Genomic DNA, 25,671 nt, shown 5'->3' on the forward strand with positions numbered 1-25,671 from the left:
CCGCTCGCCAAGCTGTCAGTTTGCAGAGAGGAATGAGCGCGCTGCGAAATGGCTGCATCACCCCGGTATTACACATACCAGTAGAAAAACCGCTCATCAATGATACATTTCTGATGAATATGAAAAGAGAGAGAAAACGAGAGAGAGAGAGAGACACACACAATGTGTTATGCTTGGGGGATTCGCAGCTCTTCTTTCCAGAGACTAGACCTCGCTCAGCAATGGCGCAGCAGCATTTCCAACTCTTAATGATCTGCTTTGTGTGAAGAAGCCATTTTGAAATAGAGAACAGCAGAGAAGCCATTAACGCACAGTTCATAACAAAGGTCGCTTTTGGGAAAGAGGCAACGGGCAGCGCTGTCGTCAAGCCTGATTTTTACCCCTGATATGTCTTGTTTTTATTGTAATTAAGGCACTTCTTCATACACGGATCGCATTTACATAAAAATAAGTGTAAGTTTAAACAGTCTGATAATATTTTGAATTAACCTGTTTTATATGTCTGAACACTTCGTTATTGTTTCGTGTTGTTTGATAAGAGTAACAAACCTTACGAAATAATAAAATCCAAAGATTCATGTCATTGCCAAGAAGCTCTTATTAAGAATTATCCTAATGTGTTCCCATAATGAAAGCATTTAGCCAATACACAACCCATTACCTTAATAGGAGTATGATGTCCGCCGCAGAATTTAAGAGTCGCATATCTTTTTTCTTATTATCTTCGAATTATGCGAATAGCATCTGAGTGAAATCCTGCCTTCGGGAAGAAAGGGGGGGGGGGGATGTTTGCATATTACTACTGACATAGATGTTGCTAGAAGGTTTTCACCATTTTTTTAAATGACGGTGAACGGTTCCTTATTTCCTGGTCATATTTTAAAAGAACATCTTTTTAATTGTTTGCTTTCTTTTTAGGACTCGGGGTCCCCCTCCCTTTCTTAAAAACAGCCAAGCCAGTAATAAAGGATCCGAAGATGGGAATGAAAACGATCCCTTTTCTTCTGTCTATAGGCCTGATAAATGTAATTCACCAGAATGTTAAGGTAAATATACTTTTTTTTTTTCAAAGAACAGTTCCTGCAGTTTTATTTTACAGTTTATACTGATTGCTGACACAGTTGTTTTGTTTCATATCTGTACACTTAACCCATGTTAAGGACAAATATTAGAATGCCCTTGATGCAAGGTCAGATTAAACTGCCTCAATATAACAGTTATATCCATTGGTTATTTCACACACATTATACTAAAACTACATCTCAAGGTGATTCAATTGGTTTTAATGTTGTAATATGTCACTACATAATTTCTGTTCAAAATGTTTTCCTTTTTTTTGAGGGGGGCTGTTGGTACTTGAAGGGGGTTAAAAGTTGCACCGACATTAACCAGCCAGACCTGTGATTCAGCATTATTATTATCACATTATTATTATCAATATTGTTATTTACTGCTATTTTTTTTAAAGGCCAGTCGTTTACTCATTCCGGCCTGCTGTGCTGTGACAAAACGTGAGATGTAATTAACTATAGTTAAGCCCTTAAATGGATTGACAAACAGCATGCAAATAAATGTACTGAAGAGTCCTGGCACAGAAAGGGCTAGTGGCTTGGGCTAATACAGAATCCTTTGAAGCACAGCACCTCCGCAGCTCAGAGATATTTTAATTACACCTTACTCACACAACATGAACATTTCCTTCTACAGCTATGTGCATTCATAAAGAAAATTAAGAAAAACTTACATATAGCTATAGGGATACCTGGCCACATACTGCTCAATGTCAATGTGCCTTTACAATATCATATATTGATTATACTTGAATTGTTTTTTTTTTCTCATAAGACAACAAACAAGCTGTTTATTCACTTAAGAAAGAAAATGCTAACATGGGTGTGCCATGACCTAGTTAGGACAAAGGTGAATTCCAGGAAGAGGAGAAAAATTATTACAAAAATCCAACATTTTATCTTCATTCTTCATATCCTTTAAATGAGGCAGATTTTGTAATAAATTCACATAGTCCATAAAGAGATGAGGAAATTAAATGTAAGATCCCTTTTGGAACAAAGGAAAAAACGTACTGGTTATTTAGTTCCAGTGCTGAAAAATGGCCGCCCTTAGCGCCTGGCCTCCTCTCGTGCTCTCTGTTGAAGGATGTGTCGTTTGAGCTTCTAATAGAAGAAGCTAAAATGGTGCTTCAATCTGATTGGCCCGCGGAGCCACTGCTGTTAACCAGCCAATTGCCCAAGCACCGCAAAATATAAGAGAATTTTCGCAAATGGCATTATCCACACTGTGTATTAAACAACACACAATAATAATTAAAAGGCTATTCATTTACTTTCCTCCTCGGGCCGTAGAAATAGAATGGAGAATATCAGCTTTCCTTTAAGTTGTTAATTTCTCTTTTGAGTTTTAAATATATATAACTACGGACTGTTCACGATCGAATAAATACAATCAGCCATGCTTGAGCGAACTTGTATCGGTTAAAGCACTCGCAAAAGAAAAACAAAAGTTAAAAGTGTCATGTTTAACAGCCTGGGTGGATTACAACTCAGTCGTAGTAGTCCAAAACTAACCTCTGATGTCCATCTTGTTTGCCGTTTGCGTAAATGCAGGCGGTAGATTCAACGCTTCCTCGCCGCACTAGTTTGAAGTCAAATGTTTCTTCGTGCAAGATCAGTATGTTAACATTGCGTATGCGGGTGGATAGCTATAAAAGAACATGCTGGTAATTTTTTTTTTAATCGAAACATTTTAGGTGAATTTTGTTATGAAGATTAGGATATCGAATGTGCGAGTAGAATGGCAGATTAGGTACTGGTGTAGTTCAATACTGGTGTATTGTGGGAGAGACCGAGGATCTAGGCTAGAAGCACAGAATATGTGTAGGCTCCCAAAACGGAGGCAGGATCCCTAAACCATCTAATGTAACCGGGGAAGGTAAAGGATCTCACCCTATCGGTTCAAACAAAACGTTCGCCTGGAGTCACCGACAACATGTCCAAGTCTGAAGACAGAAGCAGGCTAAATAAAGATCACGATAGAAAGCTGAGTTCAAGTGAGATTGCTCTTTTTCTTCCTCTATGTATGTTTCGGTAACGGGAATTCGTTCCCAACTCTTATATGTGTATTATTCGTGTTTTGCTGGACAACATGACTATTTGCTGTTAAATGTCTTGTCGCAACGGGCGTGCTCTACTTTTTTATTTAATCGTTTTTCTTGCTTTTCTCCAGGTCTGGCGAACGGAATGGAAAACAGTCATCCAGTTTGCAGCTCGGGCGAGAAGCGAAGTCACCATTGGAGAAGTTATAAGTTGATTATTGACCCAGCTTTGAAAAAGGGATCGCACAAAGTCTATCGCTACGATGGACAAACTTTTAGTCCGGGCGTAAGTCCATCGTTTTTACCGACGTGTTGAGGGGTAGAGACACTGTTACGCTTGTAACATTTCTGAGCCGAGTTGAACGTCTCTTCGGCAATACAATGTAAAGTCGCTGAGCCGCTCGCTCCAGCACCTGACACAGCGCGTCAGTGTCATCGGACTGTTTTTTACCAACTCCTCAAGGGTCCAGTGACGGCTGAAAAACTATATTTTCAACATTGTTTCGCCGAATGTTTTCCTAACTTAATCGTGGCCGTTTGCGCTGTAATTTCCCCTTTAACGAGGATGCACTAATTGCGGTAACCCGAACACAGAGCTGGGCATCAATGTTTACGGCCGATGAAACTGACATTATACATTTTTTTAAATAACTTGTACTTGTTCTCATTCAGAATCCTGGAATGCCACCGGTTGATATGGTCAGAGACCCGAGAATCGTTTCTCTTTGGACAAAGTACAAGGAGATCGATCTCCCGGTTCCGAAGTTTAAGGTAGGCACACCCCCCTCACAGACTTAGGCAAAAGTGACGTACGGTGATGTTTATAATAGGATCCGATGTTGCACTAGCTGTAAATGTTTGTGATTTAAAAAAAAAAAAAAACTTGTTTCCTTTAGATACCTGGATTAATTGAATTGATATTCAGGCTGCACAGATATTTGTGCTTTTTATTTTTAGATAAAGCTAGCAAGATTAGCGATGGGACGTTTTATTTGTTAGAAAAGTATTTTACATAGGCCTGTTTATTGTTCGGTGTATAGATCCTTTTGACAGGCTCCAGAGATGATGTAGTTTATGTGATTTTTGTGCTTATTTGACACATCCTACGTTACTGTTAATTACGGACAAATATTTCAAATGCAAAGACAATTTGTGTTGAACAGACAGTATCTATGCATAGTTTTTATTGTCATTAAATTCTTATTACTTTTTTTTCCCCAAGATCGATGACTTTTACGTGGGACCTGTGCCTCCAAAGGAGGTGACATTTGCAAAGTTGAACGACAACATCAGAGAGGGATTCCTGAGTGACATGTGCAAAAAGTACGGCGATATAGAAGAAGTTGAAATTTTGTATAATCCCAAGAACAAAAAACACTTAGGGGTCGCTAAGGTCGTGTTTGCCTCTGTAAAAGCGGCGAAGGATGCTGTCCGAAATCTTAACAATACTTCAGTCATGGGAAATATTATCCACGTGGAACTGGACCCGAAAGGTAAGTAACTTTAAAGTAACTTTATCTATTTTGCATTATCTATTTGCCGACTTAAATTGCTCGTAACAAGCGATCAGAGTATGTGAATTATACGGTCCGGCCTGTTATAAGGACACGTTGTAATTTGCCTAGTAAACGTAAGTCACGTGTAGAAATGAATAGTGTCGGTTGCTTAGTAACCGCTATAAATGCAGATTGTCAAAAACTTCCTGAGCTTGGTGACCCATCGTAGCTAAAATCAAGTAATGCACCGCAATATGGACACAGTCATTAAGTTGGACAATTGTTGTGTAATTATGATTCCTTTAGAAGGAACTTGGTATATATCACTTTTTAACCGGATTGGTAATTCTTCTAATTAATACCTTTAGCTAGTGTACTTGTGGCATCTCGTTCAATGATTACCTAAGTCAGTTTCTTGTTAAGTAAGATTAAAAGAAGTTGGTCAACTAGATAAATTTAGGTTTTTTTCGAGACGCATGGCCTGTCAGATATGCAACAGTTGGTCGTAGCTCAGTCTGTGTATAAATAACTTGTTTGATTCGCCTGATATTTTAGCTGATTCGTACAGTGCTATTACTTTATATTTCAGTGTTCAGCACTAGCTTATTAGACGCGATATTTAGGAATCAGACCGCTCGCAGCTTTCCCCAAATCGTCTATAAACTCGTAATTCCACGCATCTCCTTTAAATCGCAGGGCGCTGTCAGATAGAACGTCCCTTACTCTTAAAGGGACAGCGGCCAGTTTTGCCCGTCCCTGCACCACCAATATGTTAACTTTAAGACGTAACAATTAGATATCCATAGTTCGGTGTTTTTTATATTGAATGAAATAGTTTGTAACTTGCTGTTTCACTTTATTTCGACATCTAGTTAGTGCAGGAAAAAAAAAAAATCATTTAGCTTTAATTGATTTGCAACAAAATGTAAATACCAACTGGAAATTAATTTGATTACAGTGATTACTTGGCCCTTTCTAAATTTGCAGATTTTTAATGTTTTTTTTTCTTTTTCGGCTGTTGTATCTGATACCCTTACTGTGCTATTGGTATAGTATTAGACTGAACCTTTACTTTCTTCTTGACTTGTGTCTGTTGCTTTGTCATCATAATGTCTTCATCGTGTATAATATCACATGGCCCCCCAACGGTGTTTGAATAACTAGTAATTTTTGCCAGTTTGGGGTCTTTGTCTGGGCCCTGCTTTGAGGTTTCCTCATCTGCATGTTCATCCAGGTGAGAATCGAATGCGATACTTCGAGCTCCTGATCAATGGCAGCTTCACCCCCAAGACTCTTCCAGTGGGGTTGGCGGACCCGCGGGAGGTGTCGCGGGAGGTGTCACGGGAGGTGTCGCCCCGCAGCCTGGCTGAAGCTCTACTGGTAAGAGCAGCACCTCTAAGGCACTCATGGGAGAATCCTTTTATGGCTGGGGGTGTCCAGACAGTGGTGCCTCATCGTTTGGCTGATGTTCATTGGGCCCCTCAGCTACCTTCCTCATCCAGTTGCTTCCAGCTGACTGTGACTAACACCTCTGTCCCAAAACGGGAGTGTTTTGGAATGTGCCAGTTGAAATCCCTTTGGAAGATGGACAAAACCCCAGTAAAATGGACTCGAAGCATGAAAGCAGAAGATATTTCTCCTGTTCCTAAAAATGCTACAGATCTTGTAGTAACAGATCTTAAGAGACAGTCGTTCTGACTAGTCTGACTGATCGGTATCTTGGTATAATATTTAGTAATTTATAAGGCCCAACACAGGAAGGTGATTACTCCCCTTCAAAAGCCTGTATGTGCAAGCAAGTGGTGGCAGTAGCGTGTTGACAGATATGAATGAATGGCAGTAATCAGAAACACTGACAGGGCAAAGTCTGCGTTTGCCACAAGTGTTGAATCAGCCTGTAATCACGCCATGGAGGTAAGGATGCAAGCAGGCCGCTGTCCCGCTGAGCCACTCCCAGCGAGGGCCATGAAAAAGCCAGGCGTCCGCCAGCTGACAGCCCTCGCTGCTAATCCGTTTTACCAGCATGGCAGGTGGCCGGTGTGGAACTTGCTGGAATCTTCCAGAAGCACCTGGAGAAGCTGTCATTTTGCCTTTTGACATTTAAACAATCGTGATTTGTAAATCCTGTTATGGTTCATTATTGTTGTTGTTTCTTTACTCTTTATTCCTGTTTTATGCTACTTTTTATTGCTTATTACTGTAACCTGCTAAATGTCTGCCACTGCTTTTGGTGTCTTGGCCTAAGTTAGCATCCGTTTAAGCGGATGGTTATTTAACAAAGTAAATCAGGTTAAGTGCCGAGTTCTGCACCATGCTATAATTTGTGGTAACAATCCCCTCAACAGGGATTTGAACCAGCTGGCCTATTAATTAAACTTAAATAACTGCTACCCGCCTTCTGTGCTATAAGAAAAACAAATTAATTAGAAGGCAGCACTGTTTTTATTTTTTGTTTTGTTGTTATTAGTTGTTTGGGGGGGGGGGGGGGGCATGTGTGTTTGTAGGTTCTGCGTTTTTATGGGATTTATCACTGTGGACGTCATGCTTATGCTTGGTGCGGCTCCTCTTTTAGGCCTGCGAGCCACTGAAGAGGCTAACAGAGGGGAACCTTCTGGCAGCAGGGGGCGCCGGCACGCCCAGCACCACCAGCACGCCCCTCTCCGTAGACACGGCCTACTCCAGTGCGCGGCAGGACACACCCAACAGCTTTGGGCACACGCCGCAGTCGCAGGGCACCCCGCACACGCCGCGGCCTGCCGGCACCCCTTACTCCCAGGACTCCAGCTACTCCAGCAGGCAGGCCACCCCCTCCTACCAGGCCGGCCGGGCCGAGGGCTCGGGGGGCTACAAGGCTCGGAGGCACGACACCAAGTTCCAGGATGCGTACAACCGCAGGCCGGAGCGACACTACGTGCACGGCACGGGGGGGGCCTACCGGGCCCTGGAGCCAGCTGCTTTTAAGGCACAGCCCCCTGAGCCTCGGCAGCCACCCCCTCCGGAGCCTGCCCCCAGCCCAGCTGCTGCTCCCGCCCTCCCAATGTTTTCCCACACGCCTCCGCCCCCTCCCAGCAGCACCTGCTACAGGACATTCCCTTCGTATGCGCCACCAGCTCCTCTCCCCTACCCCCCGACGGAGCCGCCCTTCCACCTCCCACCCCCGCAGCCCGAGCCAGACTACAGAATGCCTCCCCCTGCCCCGGTCCCAGAAATGCCCCCACCGGCAGTCAGAGAGAGACCTGTGACACCGCCACCCCTCCCCGAGCCCCCGCCGGCACCCTCGCCCCCCACCGATGGGTCGCCCGAGCGTTGCCCCTCCCCAGGGACGCCCCCCCAAAAGTCTCAGGAGCACAGCTTGGACTCTCGCATCGCCATGCTGCTCAAGGAGAAGAACAGCAAGCTTCCCTTTCTGAGTGAGCGGGACTCGGACCTGGACGTGCACATGGAGGGCAGCCCCGTCTCCTCCTCATCCTCCCAGCTCTCACCGGTGCCCCCTTACAAGCTCAGCTCCCAGCCCGGCCACCAGTCCCCCAGCAGCAGCCTGGAGGACATCAGCCCGACCCCCCTGCCCGACTCAGACTCTGACAGGGACGAGGGTGCCGCCCGCTGCCAAGATGCATCTGCCAGCCCAGCTGGTGGCTCATGCCATGATGGACAGAATGACACAGGTGACAAAAAGGACCCTCAAGTGGCCATGACCCCGGACACCGTGGATGCAGTAAGGTTTCCCCCTTTTACATTTTTTTTTTTCTTCAAATTGTTTTATTTAACCCTCTGGGGTCGAGCGCATCATCAGCAATGCAACGTATTTTTCGCATCTATTTCAGTTTATATCTCGCTTAAATCTTTATGTAGAATCATGAAAAAAAACACAGACTAAATCCGTAATCTGTCTTCTTTTCAAAACGTCCATTGTCAGAAGTATTAAAGTTTTAAAAATTAGGTTAAATCGGCAAAAAATGAAACCATGTCACCTTTCTTTGTTTTACCTGCATGGGGGGTGTGTAGTACCGCCCTCACCTGAAGATCGCTATTCACATTCTAAATAGCCGCATTAGCGCGTATTCAAATCGCATTCGCATGGTAATTTGATGAACAACGAAACGGTGAAACGCGATCCAGATACATCCCCACCAGCGCCATAAAGGGGGGGGGGGGGTGTGTGGCCAGGTGTGAATGGCTCATACATACACATGAGAGCTCCTACATGTTCAATGGAAGGAGCCAGAAATAGAGACATGAGTTTTTCTTATTTATCCAAATTAATGTTGCATCTACACCATTTAGTCATCTTCATGTAACCAAGACTTTGCTGATCAGATATCTGGGATCAAAACAAACTGGCACCATTGCTTACTATGCACTTTTTATAATGTTTCTGCAAGTGTTCCAAACTGCATTTTGCAATGTCTCTACTTTGATATCCAATTACAAACTAAAATAAATCTGACATATTTAAAATATACATTAAAATTAAGATGAGTGTAATGCCAAAACAAATATATAAGAAATAATTTATTTGCCATGAATTAAGTTTATGAATATTTAAAGAAATGGGTGATCATGCCCCAGTCAGTGAAAGTGTGTTCCCTACCCCTAGACCCCAGAGGGTTAAATACTCGGTCCTCTGTCTGAATCATGAAATATAGGTTCAGTTAATAAATCCTATATTTGCATATACAGATACTCCCCAGATTACGATGGGGTTACGTTTGGATTGGGAATAACGAGTACATATCATAAGGCTAAAAGGCATTTTAATACAGTACACCTAGCCTAACAAACATAGCCTAGCCTGGCCTACTGTAAACATGCTTAGAATGCTTATGTTAGCCTACAGTTGGGCAAAATTATTATCATGAAGCCTCTATTTTATAATACTGTTGAATATGTCATGGAATTAATTTAATAATGAACTGAAAATGAAAAACAGAATGGAATTGGAATACCCATCGTAAAGTATCATAACACAGACCATCGTAACCTAGCATACATCTGTATATCAATTATTTCTGTTGCATTGTTACCAAATTGCCAATTGGCATGAATGGTATGTGAGTGTGCCCTGCGATGGGTTGGCTCCCCATCCTGGGTTATTCCCTGCCTTGTGCCTGCAGTCTCCAGGATAGGCTTTGGGCCCCCCACGAACCTGAATAGGACAATAGCCGTTGGGGATTTTGTGCTCGCCCACGTTAGCTGAGTGTGACAGCAGCGTGCACATTTGTCGGGGCCTCTTCCGTGTGGTTACAGATGCTACCTGCACAGGAAACCTTTCACTGGGCCCCCCATCTACTATCGCAGTGCTGGCTTTCTCTTTCGTTTTCACTTGACTTCACCCCCCAGCCCCCACCGGTCTGGCATCCCATTCCGGATTCAGGGTGACCGGGAGGAACCGTGACTCTTTGAGCTAGCATGCCATGTTCTGCTTTTCTAGTGAAGCCGGTCTTTCTGTGTGACTTTTATCTTTTGGCGTGACACGGAGGAGCTCTCCTCGGCTCTTCTGTGTTCACTGGCTGCTGGAGCTCCAGCGTGATTTTCCCCTCTGATGTTTTTGGTTTCATTTTATATGTAACTTAACCGTTTTTTCAGAGAATCGACCAGAAGACATCTGAGGTTTTGCGTTTGGCGGGAAACGAGTCTTTTAACTTTGTGTACAGTTTGCACTTTGGGTTACATAGCAGGGTTTTTACTGGTGTAATTCTGGCGAATTGCCCTTTTGGGCCCAATAACACTCTATAACCTTCTCATATCAAAACTTTTCAACTAAGTGCATAACTCAGTTCTCTGAAGTCGGTCGAACATTGTAAACACATAGGCTGAGATGCTTATTAATCTTTCATCATTTCTCTAAGCATGAAGCTCACTTAGGGGTATGAGTGACACCCAAAGCAGATCATTGTTCTCCTGACAAGGACGCAGATCCCAAAGTGGGCTACGGCAAATCGGAAGTGAAGGGGCGGCATCCATGATTGAGATTTGGGAAGAGATTGGCTGGATGTAGAAGAGAGGGAGGGCAAATAGAGAAAGCGAGTGTTTATTGTGAGGGAGTCTGTCACGAAGAACTGGCTTTCAGTGGTGGGAAGTATTACCGTGGTTATCAAGATGTCTCAGAATAAGGCAGCAATCTGCTAAGTTTCAGTAGTTTTGAAGCTAAGGGATAGGTTGCTATTCTTTGTCTAAAAAGGTTCAAATCTACTCCGGTATGTAAGTGCACCAGTACAGCAGAATCTCAGGAATCCTTAATCACTTGAATTCCAGCTGTGAAGATGTGGAGTCTGCTTGTAAAAAAATACAGCCGGAATGTCATAGCACTTGCTAAATGGGTATGCTAAAGCAGTATAGCATAGCATGCTAATGGTGCAGACCAGTCTCTCCGCTCATCCCCGGGGAGCCTGCCTTTCTGTTGTCGGTGTCGCCAGCCGCTCACTCACCTGTGAGGCCCGAGGAGATATGCAGAGGTCCTGCTCTCATTTCCTTTGGTTGAGGGTATTGGCAGTAGCCGTATCTGATTTGCCATCCGGTGCAGAGGGATTTAAACGGGCACTCTGTCCAGGGGAGATTTGATTCCCGTGTCATCCGGCGTGCCTGGACTTCGCTGTACTTTCCCGCTTGACGTCATGCAGGGAATATGTGTGGGGGGGGGGGGGGGGACAACTTAAAGCTGCTTGGTATGGTGCATTTGGAGCCCCCCCGATCCCCTGACTGTAACCAGACACGTGTACCGCGAGCTGTCGGACTGCTTGGCTTCAGGTTTAGCAGTGACATCTGTCATCCTCGGCCCCCCTGCCTGGCCCCTGCCGCTTGACTAGGCTGCAGGGCTGCCGTTGCTAACAGGAAGCACGAGGGGTCGTGGTTATGGGCCTGGCGCTTTCGCTTCCCCTCCTTCGTCTTGCAGAACCACACCGCCTGGTTGAGAGGTGCCTCTTGTCATGGCAGCCCCCTTCACCCCCCCCGATGAAGCAAGAGCTGTGGATGATTAACACTCGCTGCTGACCTCTTCCTCAGGGGTCTCTGCTGGGGATGTTGTGTACTCTTTCGTTTTGGTCTTGGCACAGCTTTCTCCACAGTTCGGTGATGTGTTTGTGTCATAAACAACCTCCATGTTTCTTTTACCATAACATATTAAAAGCGGTTGCTCCTTTTATTGAAATATCCCTTGGTTAGACTTAAACACGGCCTCTAGCCTCTATTTTAAATGTTCCTCTGCCCCGTTACCCTGGTTTGTCCAGGCCACACAGCCCCCAGAGTCCCACCCCCTCTGGAATGGGTGGTCCCCCCCTATCCAACAGGTATTTGTTTTATCCCCCCTATCAGAGGTACTGAACATGCTGTCCTTCATATGACTCAGAAATTGCCACAGACATGAACTGGCACTGACCCTGTATTGTGCCCCCCCCCCCCCTTTGCTATTCCATAACCTCAGGGCCATCAGTCTTCCGGTGAGGACATGGAGATCTCCGATGACGAGATGCCCAGCGCACCCATAACCAGCGGTGACTGCGCCAAGGCCATCGTGGTCAACACGGCGGTCTCTCCCATGCCCCCCCAGACCATCCCCCTCCCACTCCCTGGGTTCCCCCCGCTGCTAACCCCTCCCCAGATCGGCTTCCCCATGCCGCCCCCTCCCCTGCCGCCGCCTCCTCACCTGGCGGCCCCCCCGCACCCGATGCTGCAGCCGCTTCCTCCATTCCCACCGGGCATGATACCCATGGACGTGACGGGTGGTCTGCCGCAGTGGGGGGGCATGCACATATCCATCCAGATGCAGACGCAGATGATGAGCCGCCTGGCACAGAGCCAGCACCCTTACCCCTACCTGCCGCTCATGGGTGCGGCCGGGGGCGGGGCATTCAGCACACCTTTCCGGCCACCAACAATCACCCCCAGCAGTCAGCCCTGGCACCTGCCTGCTTTCCCCCGGTTCAACCCCACGGTGCCCCCGCCCGGCTACATGCTGCAGAAGGAGGACCCCCACAAGGCCACCGTGGACGGCGTGCTGCTAGTCATTGTCAAGGAGCTGAAGGCCATCATGAAACGAGACCTCAACCGCAAGATGGTGGAGGTGGTGGCCTTTCGGGCTTTCGATGAGTGGTGGGATCGAAAGGAGCGCTTGTCCAAGGTGGGTCGGCAACAGCCACCGCAGATCGTTTGATGATTATTCATTGTGTCCAGTCAACGTGTCACTCATGAAGGCCACAGCTAGGGCTGCACGATACCACATCGTGATTTTGTGGCGCATGCGGAATAATCTCCAGGGCTTTAGACGATGGCCATAAACATTTGTCTGGATGCCGGCTTTTTCGGGACGGACGTTTACTAACACCCACAGTTTGGTCAGCAGATTAGTAGAGCCCCTAAAATATTAATTATGACGCCCAGAAGTTAGTAATCTGTATAAATGCAGCATATCCTTATGTTTAATAAACATGTTTGACTTTAAACTGCAGAAAGTCTCGCCACACCACCGGCATCTTTTTGCCTGGTTTATTCACAATATCTCCTCTTGTAAAAGATGCTGGGCCTGTTGAGCTGTCCCTTTCTTCACCACCACTTCAGTGCTTATCGCTTCTAAGATATATCAAAACAGTAGCATGTGGCGTGCTCTGCTAACCCAGTGAAATAAAGATATGTCAAATCTACACAGATTACTAACTTTTGGGCATCACAATACGCCTCAGTATTTTAGCCGTACTACTAATCTGCTTTGGGAATTTTGTCCGTATAGTACCGAAAAGCCAGTGCTTGGACAAATGTTTATGCCCGCCATCTAAAGCCCTGGTGATTATCGGGCTGGAACCATGTAATCACGGTTACATCGTAATGTGATGATATGCAGCCTTACCCACAGTTAAAGAAAATGTTTGCCATAGAGGACCGATCGTATCGTGTGGCTACATACTTGCCAGTTTTGCATGTAGTTAAAATATTCATTCCAAATTTCAGCTTATGAAATGTATATCACTTGAACACCATCGCTTGGATATAGCAGAATGATAGCGTGACTTTTAAAATCCTGAGATGTTTTCATTTAAAAGTGAAACTAAATGATTTTAACTGCTTTCCTGTCATTTTCTTAACATTCAAAATGTCATGAACTCAGATACAGTTTATTATTGCAGGTCAGGATTCTATAGACCACTATGGACTAGTTAAATGTATAACAATTGTGTAAATGTAAACCAGACCCCCCTGGTTTACCTTGACATGTTTTATACTGACCTGGGTGCTGTCTTGTCGCCCCCTCAGACATCACTCACCCCAGTGAAGTCTGCTGACAGCAAGGAAGAGGAGAAGACCAAGGCCAAGGGGCCGGTGGTGGTGTCCAGCCTGCTGGAGAGTTGGAACAAGGGCGAGGGGCTGGGCTACGAGGGCATCGGATTGGGGATGGGTATCCGGGGCACCATCCGGCTGCCTTCCTTCAAGGTACCGCACAGCTGCCTGCCCTAGTGGCGACCCTCCTGTTTTGGCTACTTCTTGTAACTGTTTGTAAAGGCTCTACAGCTCCAGGCTTGTTGACTTGATTGCCACCCCTCCAAATGGAGACTGTAAATTCGTCCATTTGTTTTTCCCCTCTGGACATTCCAGTTTTCTCCTGTGTTCCAAAGACATGGATTACAGATGGATTGCTTTCTTTAAATATCTGTGTTTCTGGGTGTGTGTGTACATTTGTGCACCCATGGGCCCTGTGATGGACTGGCATCTTGTTCAGGGAAGTCCAGAGCATCCTCGATCAGCCCCGAGGCTCATAGCTGGTTAGAAAGTTCTGGAAAAGTGGGAGGTTCTCAAGCCCCTTTTCGCTTGTCCTCGTATCTCACAATGTTGTATCCTTGTGCTAAATTGAGTGGACGTGCGCTTTTGTGTACTTTTGTGCCTATGTATGCCTGACTCAGATTCTTCCTCCTCACATAGGTGAAGAGGAAGGAGCCGCCAGACCCAGGGACTACAGGGGACACCAAACGGGTTCGTGCCTCCACCCCTGTGGATGACGAGATGGAGGAGGAAGGTAGGGCCAGTGGGACGTTTACTAACACGATTGATGTGCGAGTTAGAGTATATCTAGGTGTACATCTACTGGTATTGATAGCAGCAGGACCCTGTGCAGCCACATTCAGCCCGTTCCTGCCTGTTCCTCCTGAGGTGGGACAAACGACTGCATCTGTGCCCTTATTTGTGCCCCCCAGAGTCTGAGCGGGACAGGGCAGACCTGTCCTCCGACTACTCCAGGAAGGACGGCGAAGGGTCAGTTCCAGTTCGTAGACCTACCAAGCTTGACAGCGAGGGGGAGGAAGAGGAAGAGACCTCTGAGAAAGAGGAGGAAGAGGAGTCAGAAAAATCTTCCGACAAGTTTTCCTTTGTAAAGGCAAGTCCTCAGATGTCAGTCTTCCAAATGGCATGACACAGGTTCTCCTTAAGCTGGCTTTGTCGCACTCAGATCATGCTTACGAATGAGTCTGTATCTTTCAGGACCATGATGAGGAAGAGGAGGAGAATGATGCCAAAGAGATCTCTGACAGTGATGAGGAAGATTTCAACTCATCAGATGAGGGTAATTATCACCATGAAGTTTGTTGACCGTAGGGTGATATTTAGTGAGGTCGGTACAGCCACAGGTCCATGTGGTCTGTGGCTCAGGGGGAACGTGAAATATGTGTTCTGCAATTCCTCAGTTAATGAGGACAGTGGTTAGCTTTTTCTGTGATCAACTGTGTATTATAACTTCCAATATTTTAACTCCAAAAGAGCTCTAAAAGCTGAAATCACTAATCTGCAGGATAGTAAGGGTCTTATAATTGAAAATTAAATTGATATAGTAAATGAGTTTAATAATTATTTTACACAGGTATTCACAGTAGAGAACACGAGTAACCTGCCACCATTTAGTACAAATACAGCGTCATCTATGACCAATATATGTATAACTGAGGCTGATGTGGTACAAAGCCTAGCTAAGCTCAAAATAAATAAATCGCAGGACCCTGATGGCATCTTACCTATAGTTTTAATTGTGATGAGGGATATTATTAGCCAACCTTTAAAATTACTATTTCAGAAATCCTTATCTACTGGTGTGGTATGTTCTGATTGGAAGCATGCTAATATAACACCCATATTCAAAAAAAGGGATAGAAGTAATCCAGCAAACTATAGGCCAGTCAGTTTAACTTGCATAACTGGAAAGGTAATGGAAGCTATAATCCAAGTGAAAATGGTAGATTACATGGATTCAAATAACATTCTGAGGGATAGCCAACATGGATTTAGGAGAGGTAGGTCCTGTGTAACTAATCTACTTGAATTCTTTGAGGAAGCTACAAGAGAAATTGATCACAAAAAGGCCTACGACGTGATCGACTTAGATTTCCAGAAGGCTTTGATGTTATCCCCCACAAACGGCTCTTGCTTAAGCTCAAAGCTGCAGGGATTTTAGGAACTGTAGCAGCTTGGATCGAAAACTGGTTAACAGACAGGAAGCAGCGGGTAGTTTTTAGAAGCACAATGTCACAGTGGGCCTGTGTTCATAGTGGGGTACCACAGGGTTCAATTTTAGGACCATTATTGTTCCTAATTTACATTAATGATATCGACACCAATACATACAGTAAACTGGTTAAATTTGCAGAAGACACCAAGGTGGATGGTGTAGCAGATACTAAATTAGTAGCACAGAGGCTACAACAGGATCTTGATTTAATTAGCGACTGGGCTGATACCTGGCAGATGAAATTTAACAGATAAATGTAAGGTAATCCATGCAGGGAGCAGAAATATAAAGTACAGATATTTTATGGGTTCCACTGAAATAAAGGTAGCAGATTATGATAAAGACCTCGGTGTGTATGTTGATGCTTCCATGTCCCACTCTCGCCATTGTGGGGAAGCAATGAAAAAGGCCAATAGGATGTTGGGTTACATCTCTAGGTGTGTGGAGTTTAAGTCAAAGGAGGTGATGTTACACTTATATAATTCCTTGGTAAGACCCCACCTAGAATGTTGTGTGCAGGTTTGGTCACCATACCTTAAAAAGAACATTGCTGCCTTGGAAAAGGTTCAACGTAGGGCTACGAGAATGATTCCTGGTCTTAGAGGAATGTCTTATGAGGAGAGGTTAGCTGAGCTGAATATTTTCAGCCTCGAGCAAAGGAGACTAAGGGGGGACATGATCCAGGTCTATAAGATTCTAACAGGTCTGGATGCTGTTCAGCCAAATGGCTACTTCAATATTAGTTTAAATACTATAACTCATGGCCATACGTGGAAATTAGCGGGAAAACATTTTAAACTGAATTTGAGGAAGCACTTCTTTACACAGCGTGTAGTTGGAGTATGGAATAGTCTTCCTGCTAGTGTAGTGGAAGCTAAAACCCTGGATTCCTTTAAATCAGAGCTAGATAAGATTTTAAAAGCTCTGAGCTATTAGTTAAGTTCTCCCCAAACGAGCTTGATGGGCCGAATGGCCTCCTCATGCTTGTAAATTTCTTATGTTCTTGTGTTCTTACTTTTACAAAAGATTGGGTAGCTCAGAAACATCTACAGTTTATAAATATACATGCACACCAAAGTCAACAAAAGAACAAAAATTAAAAATACAAGAACAGAAATTTTGAACCTGGAAGCAACCTGCTGCTCAGCATAGCCCTCTGTCTGCAGAACCAGGATTAAACCAGGATTTAACAACACAGCTTCTTAAAAATATGGAGCAGTTTCTTAATTTTTTCCTCAGAGTTGTACATCATAATAATGGGTTATGATAACCGGTTATGCAGGGTGTTTAGAAAAGCCAGGAGTCTGCTGGAGATTCTGCTGGAAATTCCACAAAAGCGGGAATGAATCAATGCAGTTCCTGGGCAGAATTGTAACACTGAATAAAATTCAGAGCCAAATTCAGGTCTATGTGAAGTGGCTGCTGAGGCGGAGTGATGCATGCCCCGCAGGAAGTACATATGGGAAGTGTGTGAGATCTGATTACAGATGCTAAACACATACCATGGTGACGGAACCACTCCCCAGTGGTCTCTTTAACTAACAGAGCAGGTCACAGAGTCCTGATGACCTGGGTTATAAACCAATCAATGGCCAGGTGCGAAAACTTAATTCATGTGGACATGACATTGGAATTGTAAACACCTGGCAATCTGTCTTCTGACCACGGGCAAATAACCAGTTGGAAAAATAACATTAGGAGCTGGGGTTCCTCTTACACCAAGTGGGCAGAGGTGATCTGCAGTTTCCTTCAGGATTAGTTTCCTTCAGGATTAATAAAAGTATCCTGTCTCATTTTTTCAAGATTTGTATTTCTGTAATGCGGCATACTGTTAGGGTGAGAGCATGGGATGGGATATAGGATCGGAAGGCCTACATGAGCAGGCCTGCTGCCTACCGCTCGCTCGGTGGGAGGTGTGGTTTGTCTGACAGGCACGTCGGGGTAATTCTGTCGAGTGCAGTCTTGGCAGGGTCTGCTTAGCGCTTCCCCTTAAGCTAAGGTGCAGCGCAGGTCCGAGGTGGTCCAGGGTCACAGGTGAGCAGGAGAGCTCAGATACTTTCCAGCACTCCCAAAGCATATTTTCAGTCACTGGTCCATTCTTAGCACTGATGTGGCAGCCATTATTTGGCATTGTCTTTATCTGCTGAGCTTACCATTAGCGAAAAGCAGGATGTTATGTGAGTGGCCTTGAATATTTATTGGGGATATTAAACGATGTTGTTCATTGACCCTGCGGTAAGTGGGACAGCGGTGATAAAGGGTAACCTTGTCTCATACTTCTGCCAAGCTGGAATGGAGATGACGTACTTGCACCTGTAAGAACACATGCCTTGGGGTCATTATGAAGTGTCTTCATCATAGAGATGAACTTCTTGGCATGGCTGAGCATTCCAGTGCAGCTCGCATACATTCCCACACCACTGCAACAAGTGTCGTCTTAAGATCAAGTGAAAAGACAGAGGAGGGAGGGTCTTTGGTTTGATAATCTGCAATAACCTGCATCGGTTATGTGAGAGGGGAGCTTTTCAAAATGCACAGCTGTACTCAAAGCTTGCAGAGCGCGCCTTGGATTGATGTTTGAAAGCAAGACTTTAAAGGAAATCCTAAGGTGACTGATCATCTCCTGTGGTGAGGAAGCCTTCAGATGTGTACCCTTCTTGTGTGTCTCCACATGGCTGCCCAGTAATCGATTGTTAATGTTTGTTTTTCTCCTCACCCAGAAGAGTTGTCTTCCTCTGGGTCAGATTCGGAGTCTTCACGGGAATACGAAGACTCCTCCACTTATGACTCTAGCTCTGACGAGGAGCCTGCAAGCAGACGTGATAAGGCAGAGAAGGAAGAGGGAGACGAGCGTCCTATGGCCTCATCTTCATCCTCCTCATCGTCATCTTCCTCTTCGTCGTCCGTCTCTCGGTCTTCGTCATCTTCCGACGAGGAGGCGGCAGAGCGGGAGACGGCCAAACTTCGCGCCTCCTCGTCCGAGGTGACTTCGGAGAGGACCCTTCAAGAGGAGCCAGATGTCCAGCTGCAGAGAAGGTCCACGGAAGTCGTGGGCTCTGTCAGGACAGGCCGGGATCGCCCGCCCTCTCCCCAAGGTGCTCAACATTCCGCTTCTATCTTAGACCTTTTCTTTATTCAGGCAGAAGATTCAGTCATGCCTAGTCCGTTACATTTGGCTAATTTAAGTATGATTAAAAACACATGGGTAATTGTATTTTATTTGGTGTGAACAGGAACTGTTTTTGACATTAACGGCAGGTTCTATCACATGCTAGTGTGTAATGTGATGCTCGTTCCCTTCGTAGTCCCTAGTGCTATTAAAATGCACCAACAGTCTAAATTATGGCACGATGATTCTTGTGACAAAATGCTTTTTGGTACATGTTGTCACTGCCGTTAATGTGATACATGGAACAAAACTGAGGAATTTCATCCGAGACTCTATTGTCCAAAGTGATGCACAAGAAGGGCATGTAGTCCGCAGCTTGAGGAGTGTTTCCCTCCTGACGGGTCTGTATGGCGTCCGGGTTGGTTTCTGCTTCCTGACATCACCCTCCTTTTTGCTGGGCAGAGCTGCAGCCGGAGCTGGCCTCCAGGGTTGGCCTCCTTCGCCCGCCCACTCCGAGCGGCTCCCCAGCATACACCGACCTGGAGGTGCGGCCTAAGGGCACCCTGGCTGAGGAGGAAGAGGAGGAGGTGCTTCCGCTTACCCCAGGACGGGAGACCACCACACCTCTGGAAGCGGAGGTGCCCCGGCCGCCCTCTACCCTGTCCCTGCCCCCCCAAGTGGACTCAGTCGCTGAGGCCCGCTTCCTGCCGGGCCTTCCTGAGTCACGCTCGGGTTCTCGGCTACCCAGTGAGGATGACGTGCCCCGCACCCCAGGGAGGGAGTTGCCAGGCAGGGGCCCATGCTTAGGGAAATCCCAGAGCACGGAGACGGTCCCCAGCACGCCGGGCGGCGAGGCACCTCTCACGGCCAACAGCCTGACGCTCGGCTCCCCCCACATTCCGGGTAGCCCCTTTTCCTACCCCGCTCAGTCCCCTGGGGCTGGTGGCGGTGTTCCCAGGACTCCGGGTCGGGATTTCATCTTCATGCCGCCATTCACAGACCAACGGAAGGCTTCGCTCGACAGTCTGGACGAACGCTTCCAATTCAAAGAGCCGTCGCTTAGCACCGCCCCCCACGCCAGCCTGCCCAAGGAGCAGGACGGGCTACAGGTGGCACCGGACTCCACCCCCCCCAAGAGAAAACCTGGCCGCCCCAAGAAGACCTCGCTGGCAGCCTCTTCTCCGGAACACCAGGGGGGCATCTGGGCCTCTTCCTTGCCCCCAGATATCCCTGGGAAAGATTTGTATCTGGATTTGGGCTCGGGGGGCGTGGCTGCACCCTCCCGCTGGACCGAACCGTCACGCGTGGCCCTTGATTTCAGGGAAGGTTGGGCAGAGCCAGAGGCGCGGGGCGCGACCCCCCCACGGGAGTTGGAGAGTAAGCTCCCTGGGGAGGAGCCGCCACCTCCCTCATGGCACAAGGAGAGGCGTTTGCCGGCATCACCACCCCTGCCACGGCCCAGGTTCTGCCTGCGCTCGGAATTCGAGGAGATGACCATCCTGTACGACATCTGGAACGAGGGCATCGACGACGAGGACATCCGCCTCCTAGAGGTCACCTACAACAAGATGCTGCAGCAGGACATGGGCAGCGACTGGCTGAACGACACGCTCTGGGTGCAGCACCCTTATATCCTTTGCTGCAGGGATTACACATGCCGCCTGTAGCCGTTCTGGTCACATGATGCACATCAGGGCATTTAAACGCTGACACTGTGCTTTATGTCCTGCCAAAACTCTAAGAACAAAGGGGTCTGGACTATTTTATTATGCACCATACACAAATAGCCAGAATATACACGAATTAGCTTTAATTAAGCACTAATTAAATATTAAAACCTGCTGACTAATCATAAGCTCTTGTCATAGCGACGCTACTGGTTCATTGTGTATTGTACGCGATCTTTGGGCCACCAGAGCGATCAGCTCGATTGATAACCCACACTGCCCAATAACTACCCTTCCCTTAACTCCGTGGCACCCACCTGGCTCCCTGGCGTGAAGAGGAAGAGGCGGGAAGATGGGATGAGGGACCACGTGACAGGCTGCGCACGAAGCGAGGGCTACTACAAGATCGACAAGAAGGACAAGATCAAATACCTCAACAGCACTCGGCTGCTCTCGGAGGAGCCTCCTCTGAGCTCCCAGGTTTGTGTGCAAGGATGCCCTCTAATGGCCAGGTCTTGCTATGACTCTTTGGGGTTGTCTCAGTGCGCTAGATCAGCGGTCCCCGACCAACTAACAGCAGATACTCCATTTCAAAGGCACTCAGTTGTTTCTTCCTTGAGATCTGGGAGGGGGGGGGGGTCTGGGGGAGTCTGCAAACTTAAACTCAGAAGATCATCTTGTGACCCCGCCCACTTATTTGCCGATTCACAGTTTGAGAGAGAAGAAAGGACTTGGTACACTGGTCTTAACACTGGTAAACGCAGAAATGAGACCATGTGGTGACCTTTGTGTTGTTGTTCACAGGGCAGGAGCAATCCAGCACAACCCCAGTCCTCTACGCGGGCCGGTTCTGAGAGGAGGTCCGAACAGCGGCGCCTCCTCTCCTCCTTCAGCTGCGACAGCGACCTGCTGAAGTTCAACCAGCTGAAGGTAATCTCCCTCTTGATATTAGAAGGTAGAAGTTCTGTTACTATGGTTTATTTGAATTTAAGAACCAATCAAGGTAGGAACCTGTGGAGACCAGCTAGCTTATTTGCCTGACCTTCACCCTTGTCTCCCAGTTCCGCAAGAAGAAGATCCGCTTCTGCAAGAGCGGCATCCACGACTGGGGCCTGTTCGCGCTGGAGCCCATAGCGGCAGATGAGATGGTGATCGAGTATGTGGGGCAGAACATCAGACAGGTAGGCTCTCAGCCCTGGAGGCCAGCTTCTCACTGTCGTTATCCTACTGGATCGGAGACTTGAAAGGTCCTTCAGCTGAAGAAACAGACAAGTAGAATCTATCATGAAGAATGGAAGTAATTGACTGAGGGTTTTGGCTACTCTCCCTTGTGTTAGGTAATTGCGGACATGCGGGAGAAGCGCTATGAGGAAGAGGGTATCGGCAGCAGCTACATGTTCCGGGTCGACCATGACACCATCATCGATGCCACCAAATGCGGCAACTTCGCCCGCTTCATCAACCACAGCTGCAATGTGAGTAATAGACCCTTCTTCTATTCATCTAAGAGAAGTGTAGTTTGCACTGGGGGTGGGGGGGCAGATCCATGCTGTCCCATCTACCAGTTCAAGGTCAATGATGGTTGATGATGACCTTCCTTGATTTTCAGCCCAACTGTTACGCCAAGATCATCACAGTGGAGTCACAGAAGAAGATTGTCATCTACTCTCGGCAGGCCATCAACGTCAATGAGGAGATCACCTATGACTACAAGTTCCCCATCGAGGATGTAAAGATTCCATGCCTCTGTGGGGCTGAGAACTGCCGGGGCACCCTGAACTAGGCCCCCATCTCTTGGTGATGCCATGCCAAATAAGCCAGCCAATCAAGAAAAACAATCGAAATGGTGGAGCTGAAACAAGGGATAACCCTGCCCATTGCGCAGTGCTCAACACCACTGTCACTGGATGTTACAGGACTTGATGCAGATGTTGCTTCCACCTTTTGATTCTGGAATTTCACCGGAAGTGTTCTGATGTGGCTATGGTTCCTCAGTCTGCCCGAAGCACCACTGTCCCCATATTCCCCGCCACCACTGAAGGGTTGCACTTTCAGCTCAGCGGTCTGTCGTCTTTTACCTTCCCCCACCAGGTTAATGTTAAGCTCAGCGGTCCGTCATCTTTTACCTTCCCCCACCAGGTTAATGTTAAGCTCAGCGGTCCAACATCTTTTACCTTCCCCCCCACTAAGTTACACATTAAGCTCCTTTTCCTTCGATGTGAAGACGGGTCCTCCAAGTGGCCCCCACCCAGATTGCTGCTGGTTACCCCCATCCCCCTTGTCACCCATAGTTCTCATAGATGGCATGTAGAGTTCATATCAACTGTTTGTCTGCTGGCAGAACATGGAAGGTTCCTCTATACTCATCAGGGCATTGGGCCATGTGTCCGGCACTCTTTGCCAATGGTCATGTGTGATGTTGCTAAATCACTTGCTTGACCGCTGAGAAGCATGTTGCCAGAGCTGCTCATCTCCCCAACGTTTACGTCAAGCTTGTTTCCTCCTCGTTCTTATTTTATGGCGCCACTTCTGAGTGAAGGACCCCGCGAAGACTTTTAATTCTATGAAGTTAAGCCCCAACTCATTTACTACACTTAAAAAGCTCATGTTTTTAGGCCAGTTGTTACACATCTTCCTGATTTTTAATTATTATTCCAAGCTAGCATTAAAACCACAGAAGTCACACTACAGTGTTACAGTCAAGAACGTTTGGAAGCTAGTAGACAGAAAGGGATGGTTACATGTGTGTATTTTCCTTGGTGTTCTGGGGCAAGTTGTTTAGCGAAAATAAGCACCATCAGCAGTATTAGTAAACAGGGCCACCTGCTGGCTGCATGGCAGAATGCGGCCAAGACACCTGCATAGTGACATGGACTGGGTGGAGCCGTGCACCATCATGAATTTGAAAGGCACTTAAAAGCTGGATGTAAATCATTTTTAAAGATTTTGAGCTGTTGAGCTGACTCAGGCTGTGTTGAAAGTAAGCTTTTGTTCGCTGGTACTTGAACTGTGTCTGGAGGAGCTTTGTGGGGGCAGACTGGCGCTTTGCTTGCTGCTGCGTCCTTGTGGACCCCACTGTCTGATGTCTTCCTGCCTTTTGTGCTCGGAAATGTGCCTGTGTGTCCCCCAATGGGAGCCTGGGAGTCCGGGACCCTTGTGGGACAGTTAGACCTACCAGCAAAGGGGGTGTCCTGCCCTCGTCCTCTTCAGAAGAAAAACAAAAAAAAAAAAAAACATTTTTAAAGCAAAACATACTCACCTGAGCTCCTACCTCTGCTTCACTGACAACCACAATTTTACCCTCAGGTCTTCCACTAACATTTCTGTTCTGTGTAAGACACTATAAACTTGGTTAAGTTATGAGGTTAGATTTATGAAGAATATTATAATGATTCAGCTATAACTGGTCTATAATGCACTTAGGCTTCAGTTATGAGACGCCACATTATGACCTTATTTTCAGATTTCTTGGAGTGTACAATGTTTGTAAATATGTACAGTGAAAGATTAAAAATGCTGTACAGAAAACAGAAGACATTATTTCACTATCTTGTGTACAATATTCTAAAGAGCATTTTTATATCCTCAGTGGCCATGGCCCTTGAAAACTGTAGTTTGTGTTAACGAATGAGATGGGAGAGTCTGTGAAATGTCAACGGCAAGTAAATTCAGCTCTATACTTTCCCTAAACAAACAAAACACTGGGGGAGATAGTCAGTTCATTTGAATACCCCCTCCCCCCCCAAAAAAAAAAAAAATTGGCTCCTGATAAGCTAAATTGTGAGTGCATGTCCTCGTAGTCTTGGTAGTTGTGTAGCCATGGCAACAAACAGTTGGCAGCACATTTTGTTCCCATTGGAGAACATGCTGACAGTGGGTGTGTCTCACAGGGACTTTAGCAGCTAATCAGAATCCAGAATAACAGGCCAATTGCCACTCCTTCAGGTCCTGAAGTTGCATACCGATTTTTCACCAGTGATGTTCATGTTGTATAGCTGGAATTTTCAGCCATTCTTAAACCTCGAGTGAAAAGAGCGGAGAGTGGGGATCCCCTACCACTAACATCTGACCTAACTATGGAACGGGGGCCACCTCAACATCTCTGTGACCCCCCCCACCCCAACCACTCCTCTATAGGTACCCTGCTGAAACACCCTGTTTTATAGGGTTTTTTATAGTCATATCTTGAAGCTGTGAAGAAATTTCTTTGCAGTTTTATAAAAGTAGGAATGATAGAGGGGACAACACTTTTTCAGAAGGCATTAAAAAGTGAGAAGTGCACCTTGTACATAACAGTCCCCTGTTTTACTTCGGTAATGGTTTCTTGTAGAAACACCTTTCCATCATTGATTTTCTTTTATATGCTAAAGTTTGTAAATACTTTATAGCTGTGTGTATGTAAATAATATAGTTCATGGGGTTTGCTACACAAACACAGCTCAGGAACAGAACGAGCTGGTGGCAACATTTTCAGCTTGTGTCAAGCTTTCTTTATGCTGTAAATTCTGTGAACTGTTTGCTGTGGAGAAGGGGATTTAAAAATGGTGATACATATAGGCAGTGTGGGCTAGGTAAACTGCACCTGCTTCATCTATTTATTATAAGACAATTTGGATGAAAAATAAAGGCTTTTTTCCAAATGTATCTGATTTGTTTACATCTTGTGTGTCCATGTATTTGTGCATTTTACAGAGAGGTAAATTAAACCTCTGGTGACGTATTTTTGTGGATGATGGCTTAGGGTGACCATTTTAGCATCTATATTTACCTGTACTTCCTTCAAAATATTTTATTTTCTAAATGAGAGA

At 46.2% G+C, this 25,671-nt stretch overlaps 1 protein-coding gene across 3 annotated transcripts; it reads left to right on the forward strand.

The window, feature by feature from the left end:
* The first annotated feature begins 34 nt into the window (after nt 1–34).
* Nucleotides 35–25,507, forward strand: LOC111842099 (histone-lysine N-methyltransferase SETD1B-A-like). 3 transcript variants are annotated; one of them, XM_072714233.1, is made up of 19 exons: nt 35–453; nt 919–1,046; nt 3,244–3,398; nt 3,785–3,883; nt 4,335–4,605; nt 5,843–5,988; nt 7,181–8,323; nt 12,029–12,724; nt 13,852–14,028; nt 14,515–14,608; nt 14,787–14,965; nt 15,070–15,151; nt 18,808–19,182; nt 19,659–20,825; nt 21,177–21,343; nt 21,668–21,793; nt 21,925–22,044; nt 22,201–22,338; nt 22,473–25,507. In XM_072714233.1, exons 3-19 carry the CDS (start codon nt 3,258–3,260, stop codon nt 22,644–22,646), a joined length of 5,295 nt encoding a protein of 1,764 aa, XP_072570334.1. In that variant the 5' UTR covers nt 35–453; nt 919–1,046; nt 3,244–3,257; the 3' UTR covers nt 22,647–25,507. The 3 variants fall into 3 exon arrangements, with proteins under 3 accessions (XP_072570334.1, XP_072570332.1, XP_072570333.1); XM_072714231.1 differs by lacking the exons at nt 35–453; nt 919–1,046 and adding an exon at nt 1,068–3,067; XM_072714232.1 differs by lacking the exons at nt 35–453; nt 919–1,046 and adding an exon at nt 1,068–3,067 and having other exon boundaries at nt 18,811–19,182.
* The last annotated feature ends 164 nt before the right edge of the window (nt 25,508–25,671 follow it).

This window comes from Paramormyrops kingsleyae, chromosome 7, assembly GCF_048594095.1.
Source record: "Paramormyrops kingsleyae isolate MSU_618 chromosome 7, PKINGS_0.4, whole genome shotgun sequence".
NCBI lineage: Eukaryota > Metazoa > Chordata > Actinopteri > Osteoglossiformes > Mormyridae > Paramormyrops > Paramormyrops kingsleyae.

Excerpts from the sequence above, each read along its gene's own strand:
- LOC111842099 (XM_072714231.1), top strand. The coding sequence starts at position 3,007 with ATGTCCAAGTCTGAAGACAGAAGCAGGCTAAATAAAGATCACGATAGA. Across the intron at positions 3,399-3,784 it reads GACAAACTTTTAGTCCGGGC|AATCCTGGAATGCCACCGGT; the intron begins GTAAGTCCATCG and ends GTTCTCATTCAG. Across the intron at positions 12,725-13,851 it reads GAAAGGAGCGCTTGTCCAAG|ACATCACTCACCCCAGTGAA; the intron begins GTGGGTCGGCAA and ends TCGCCCCCTCAG.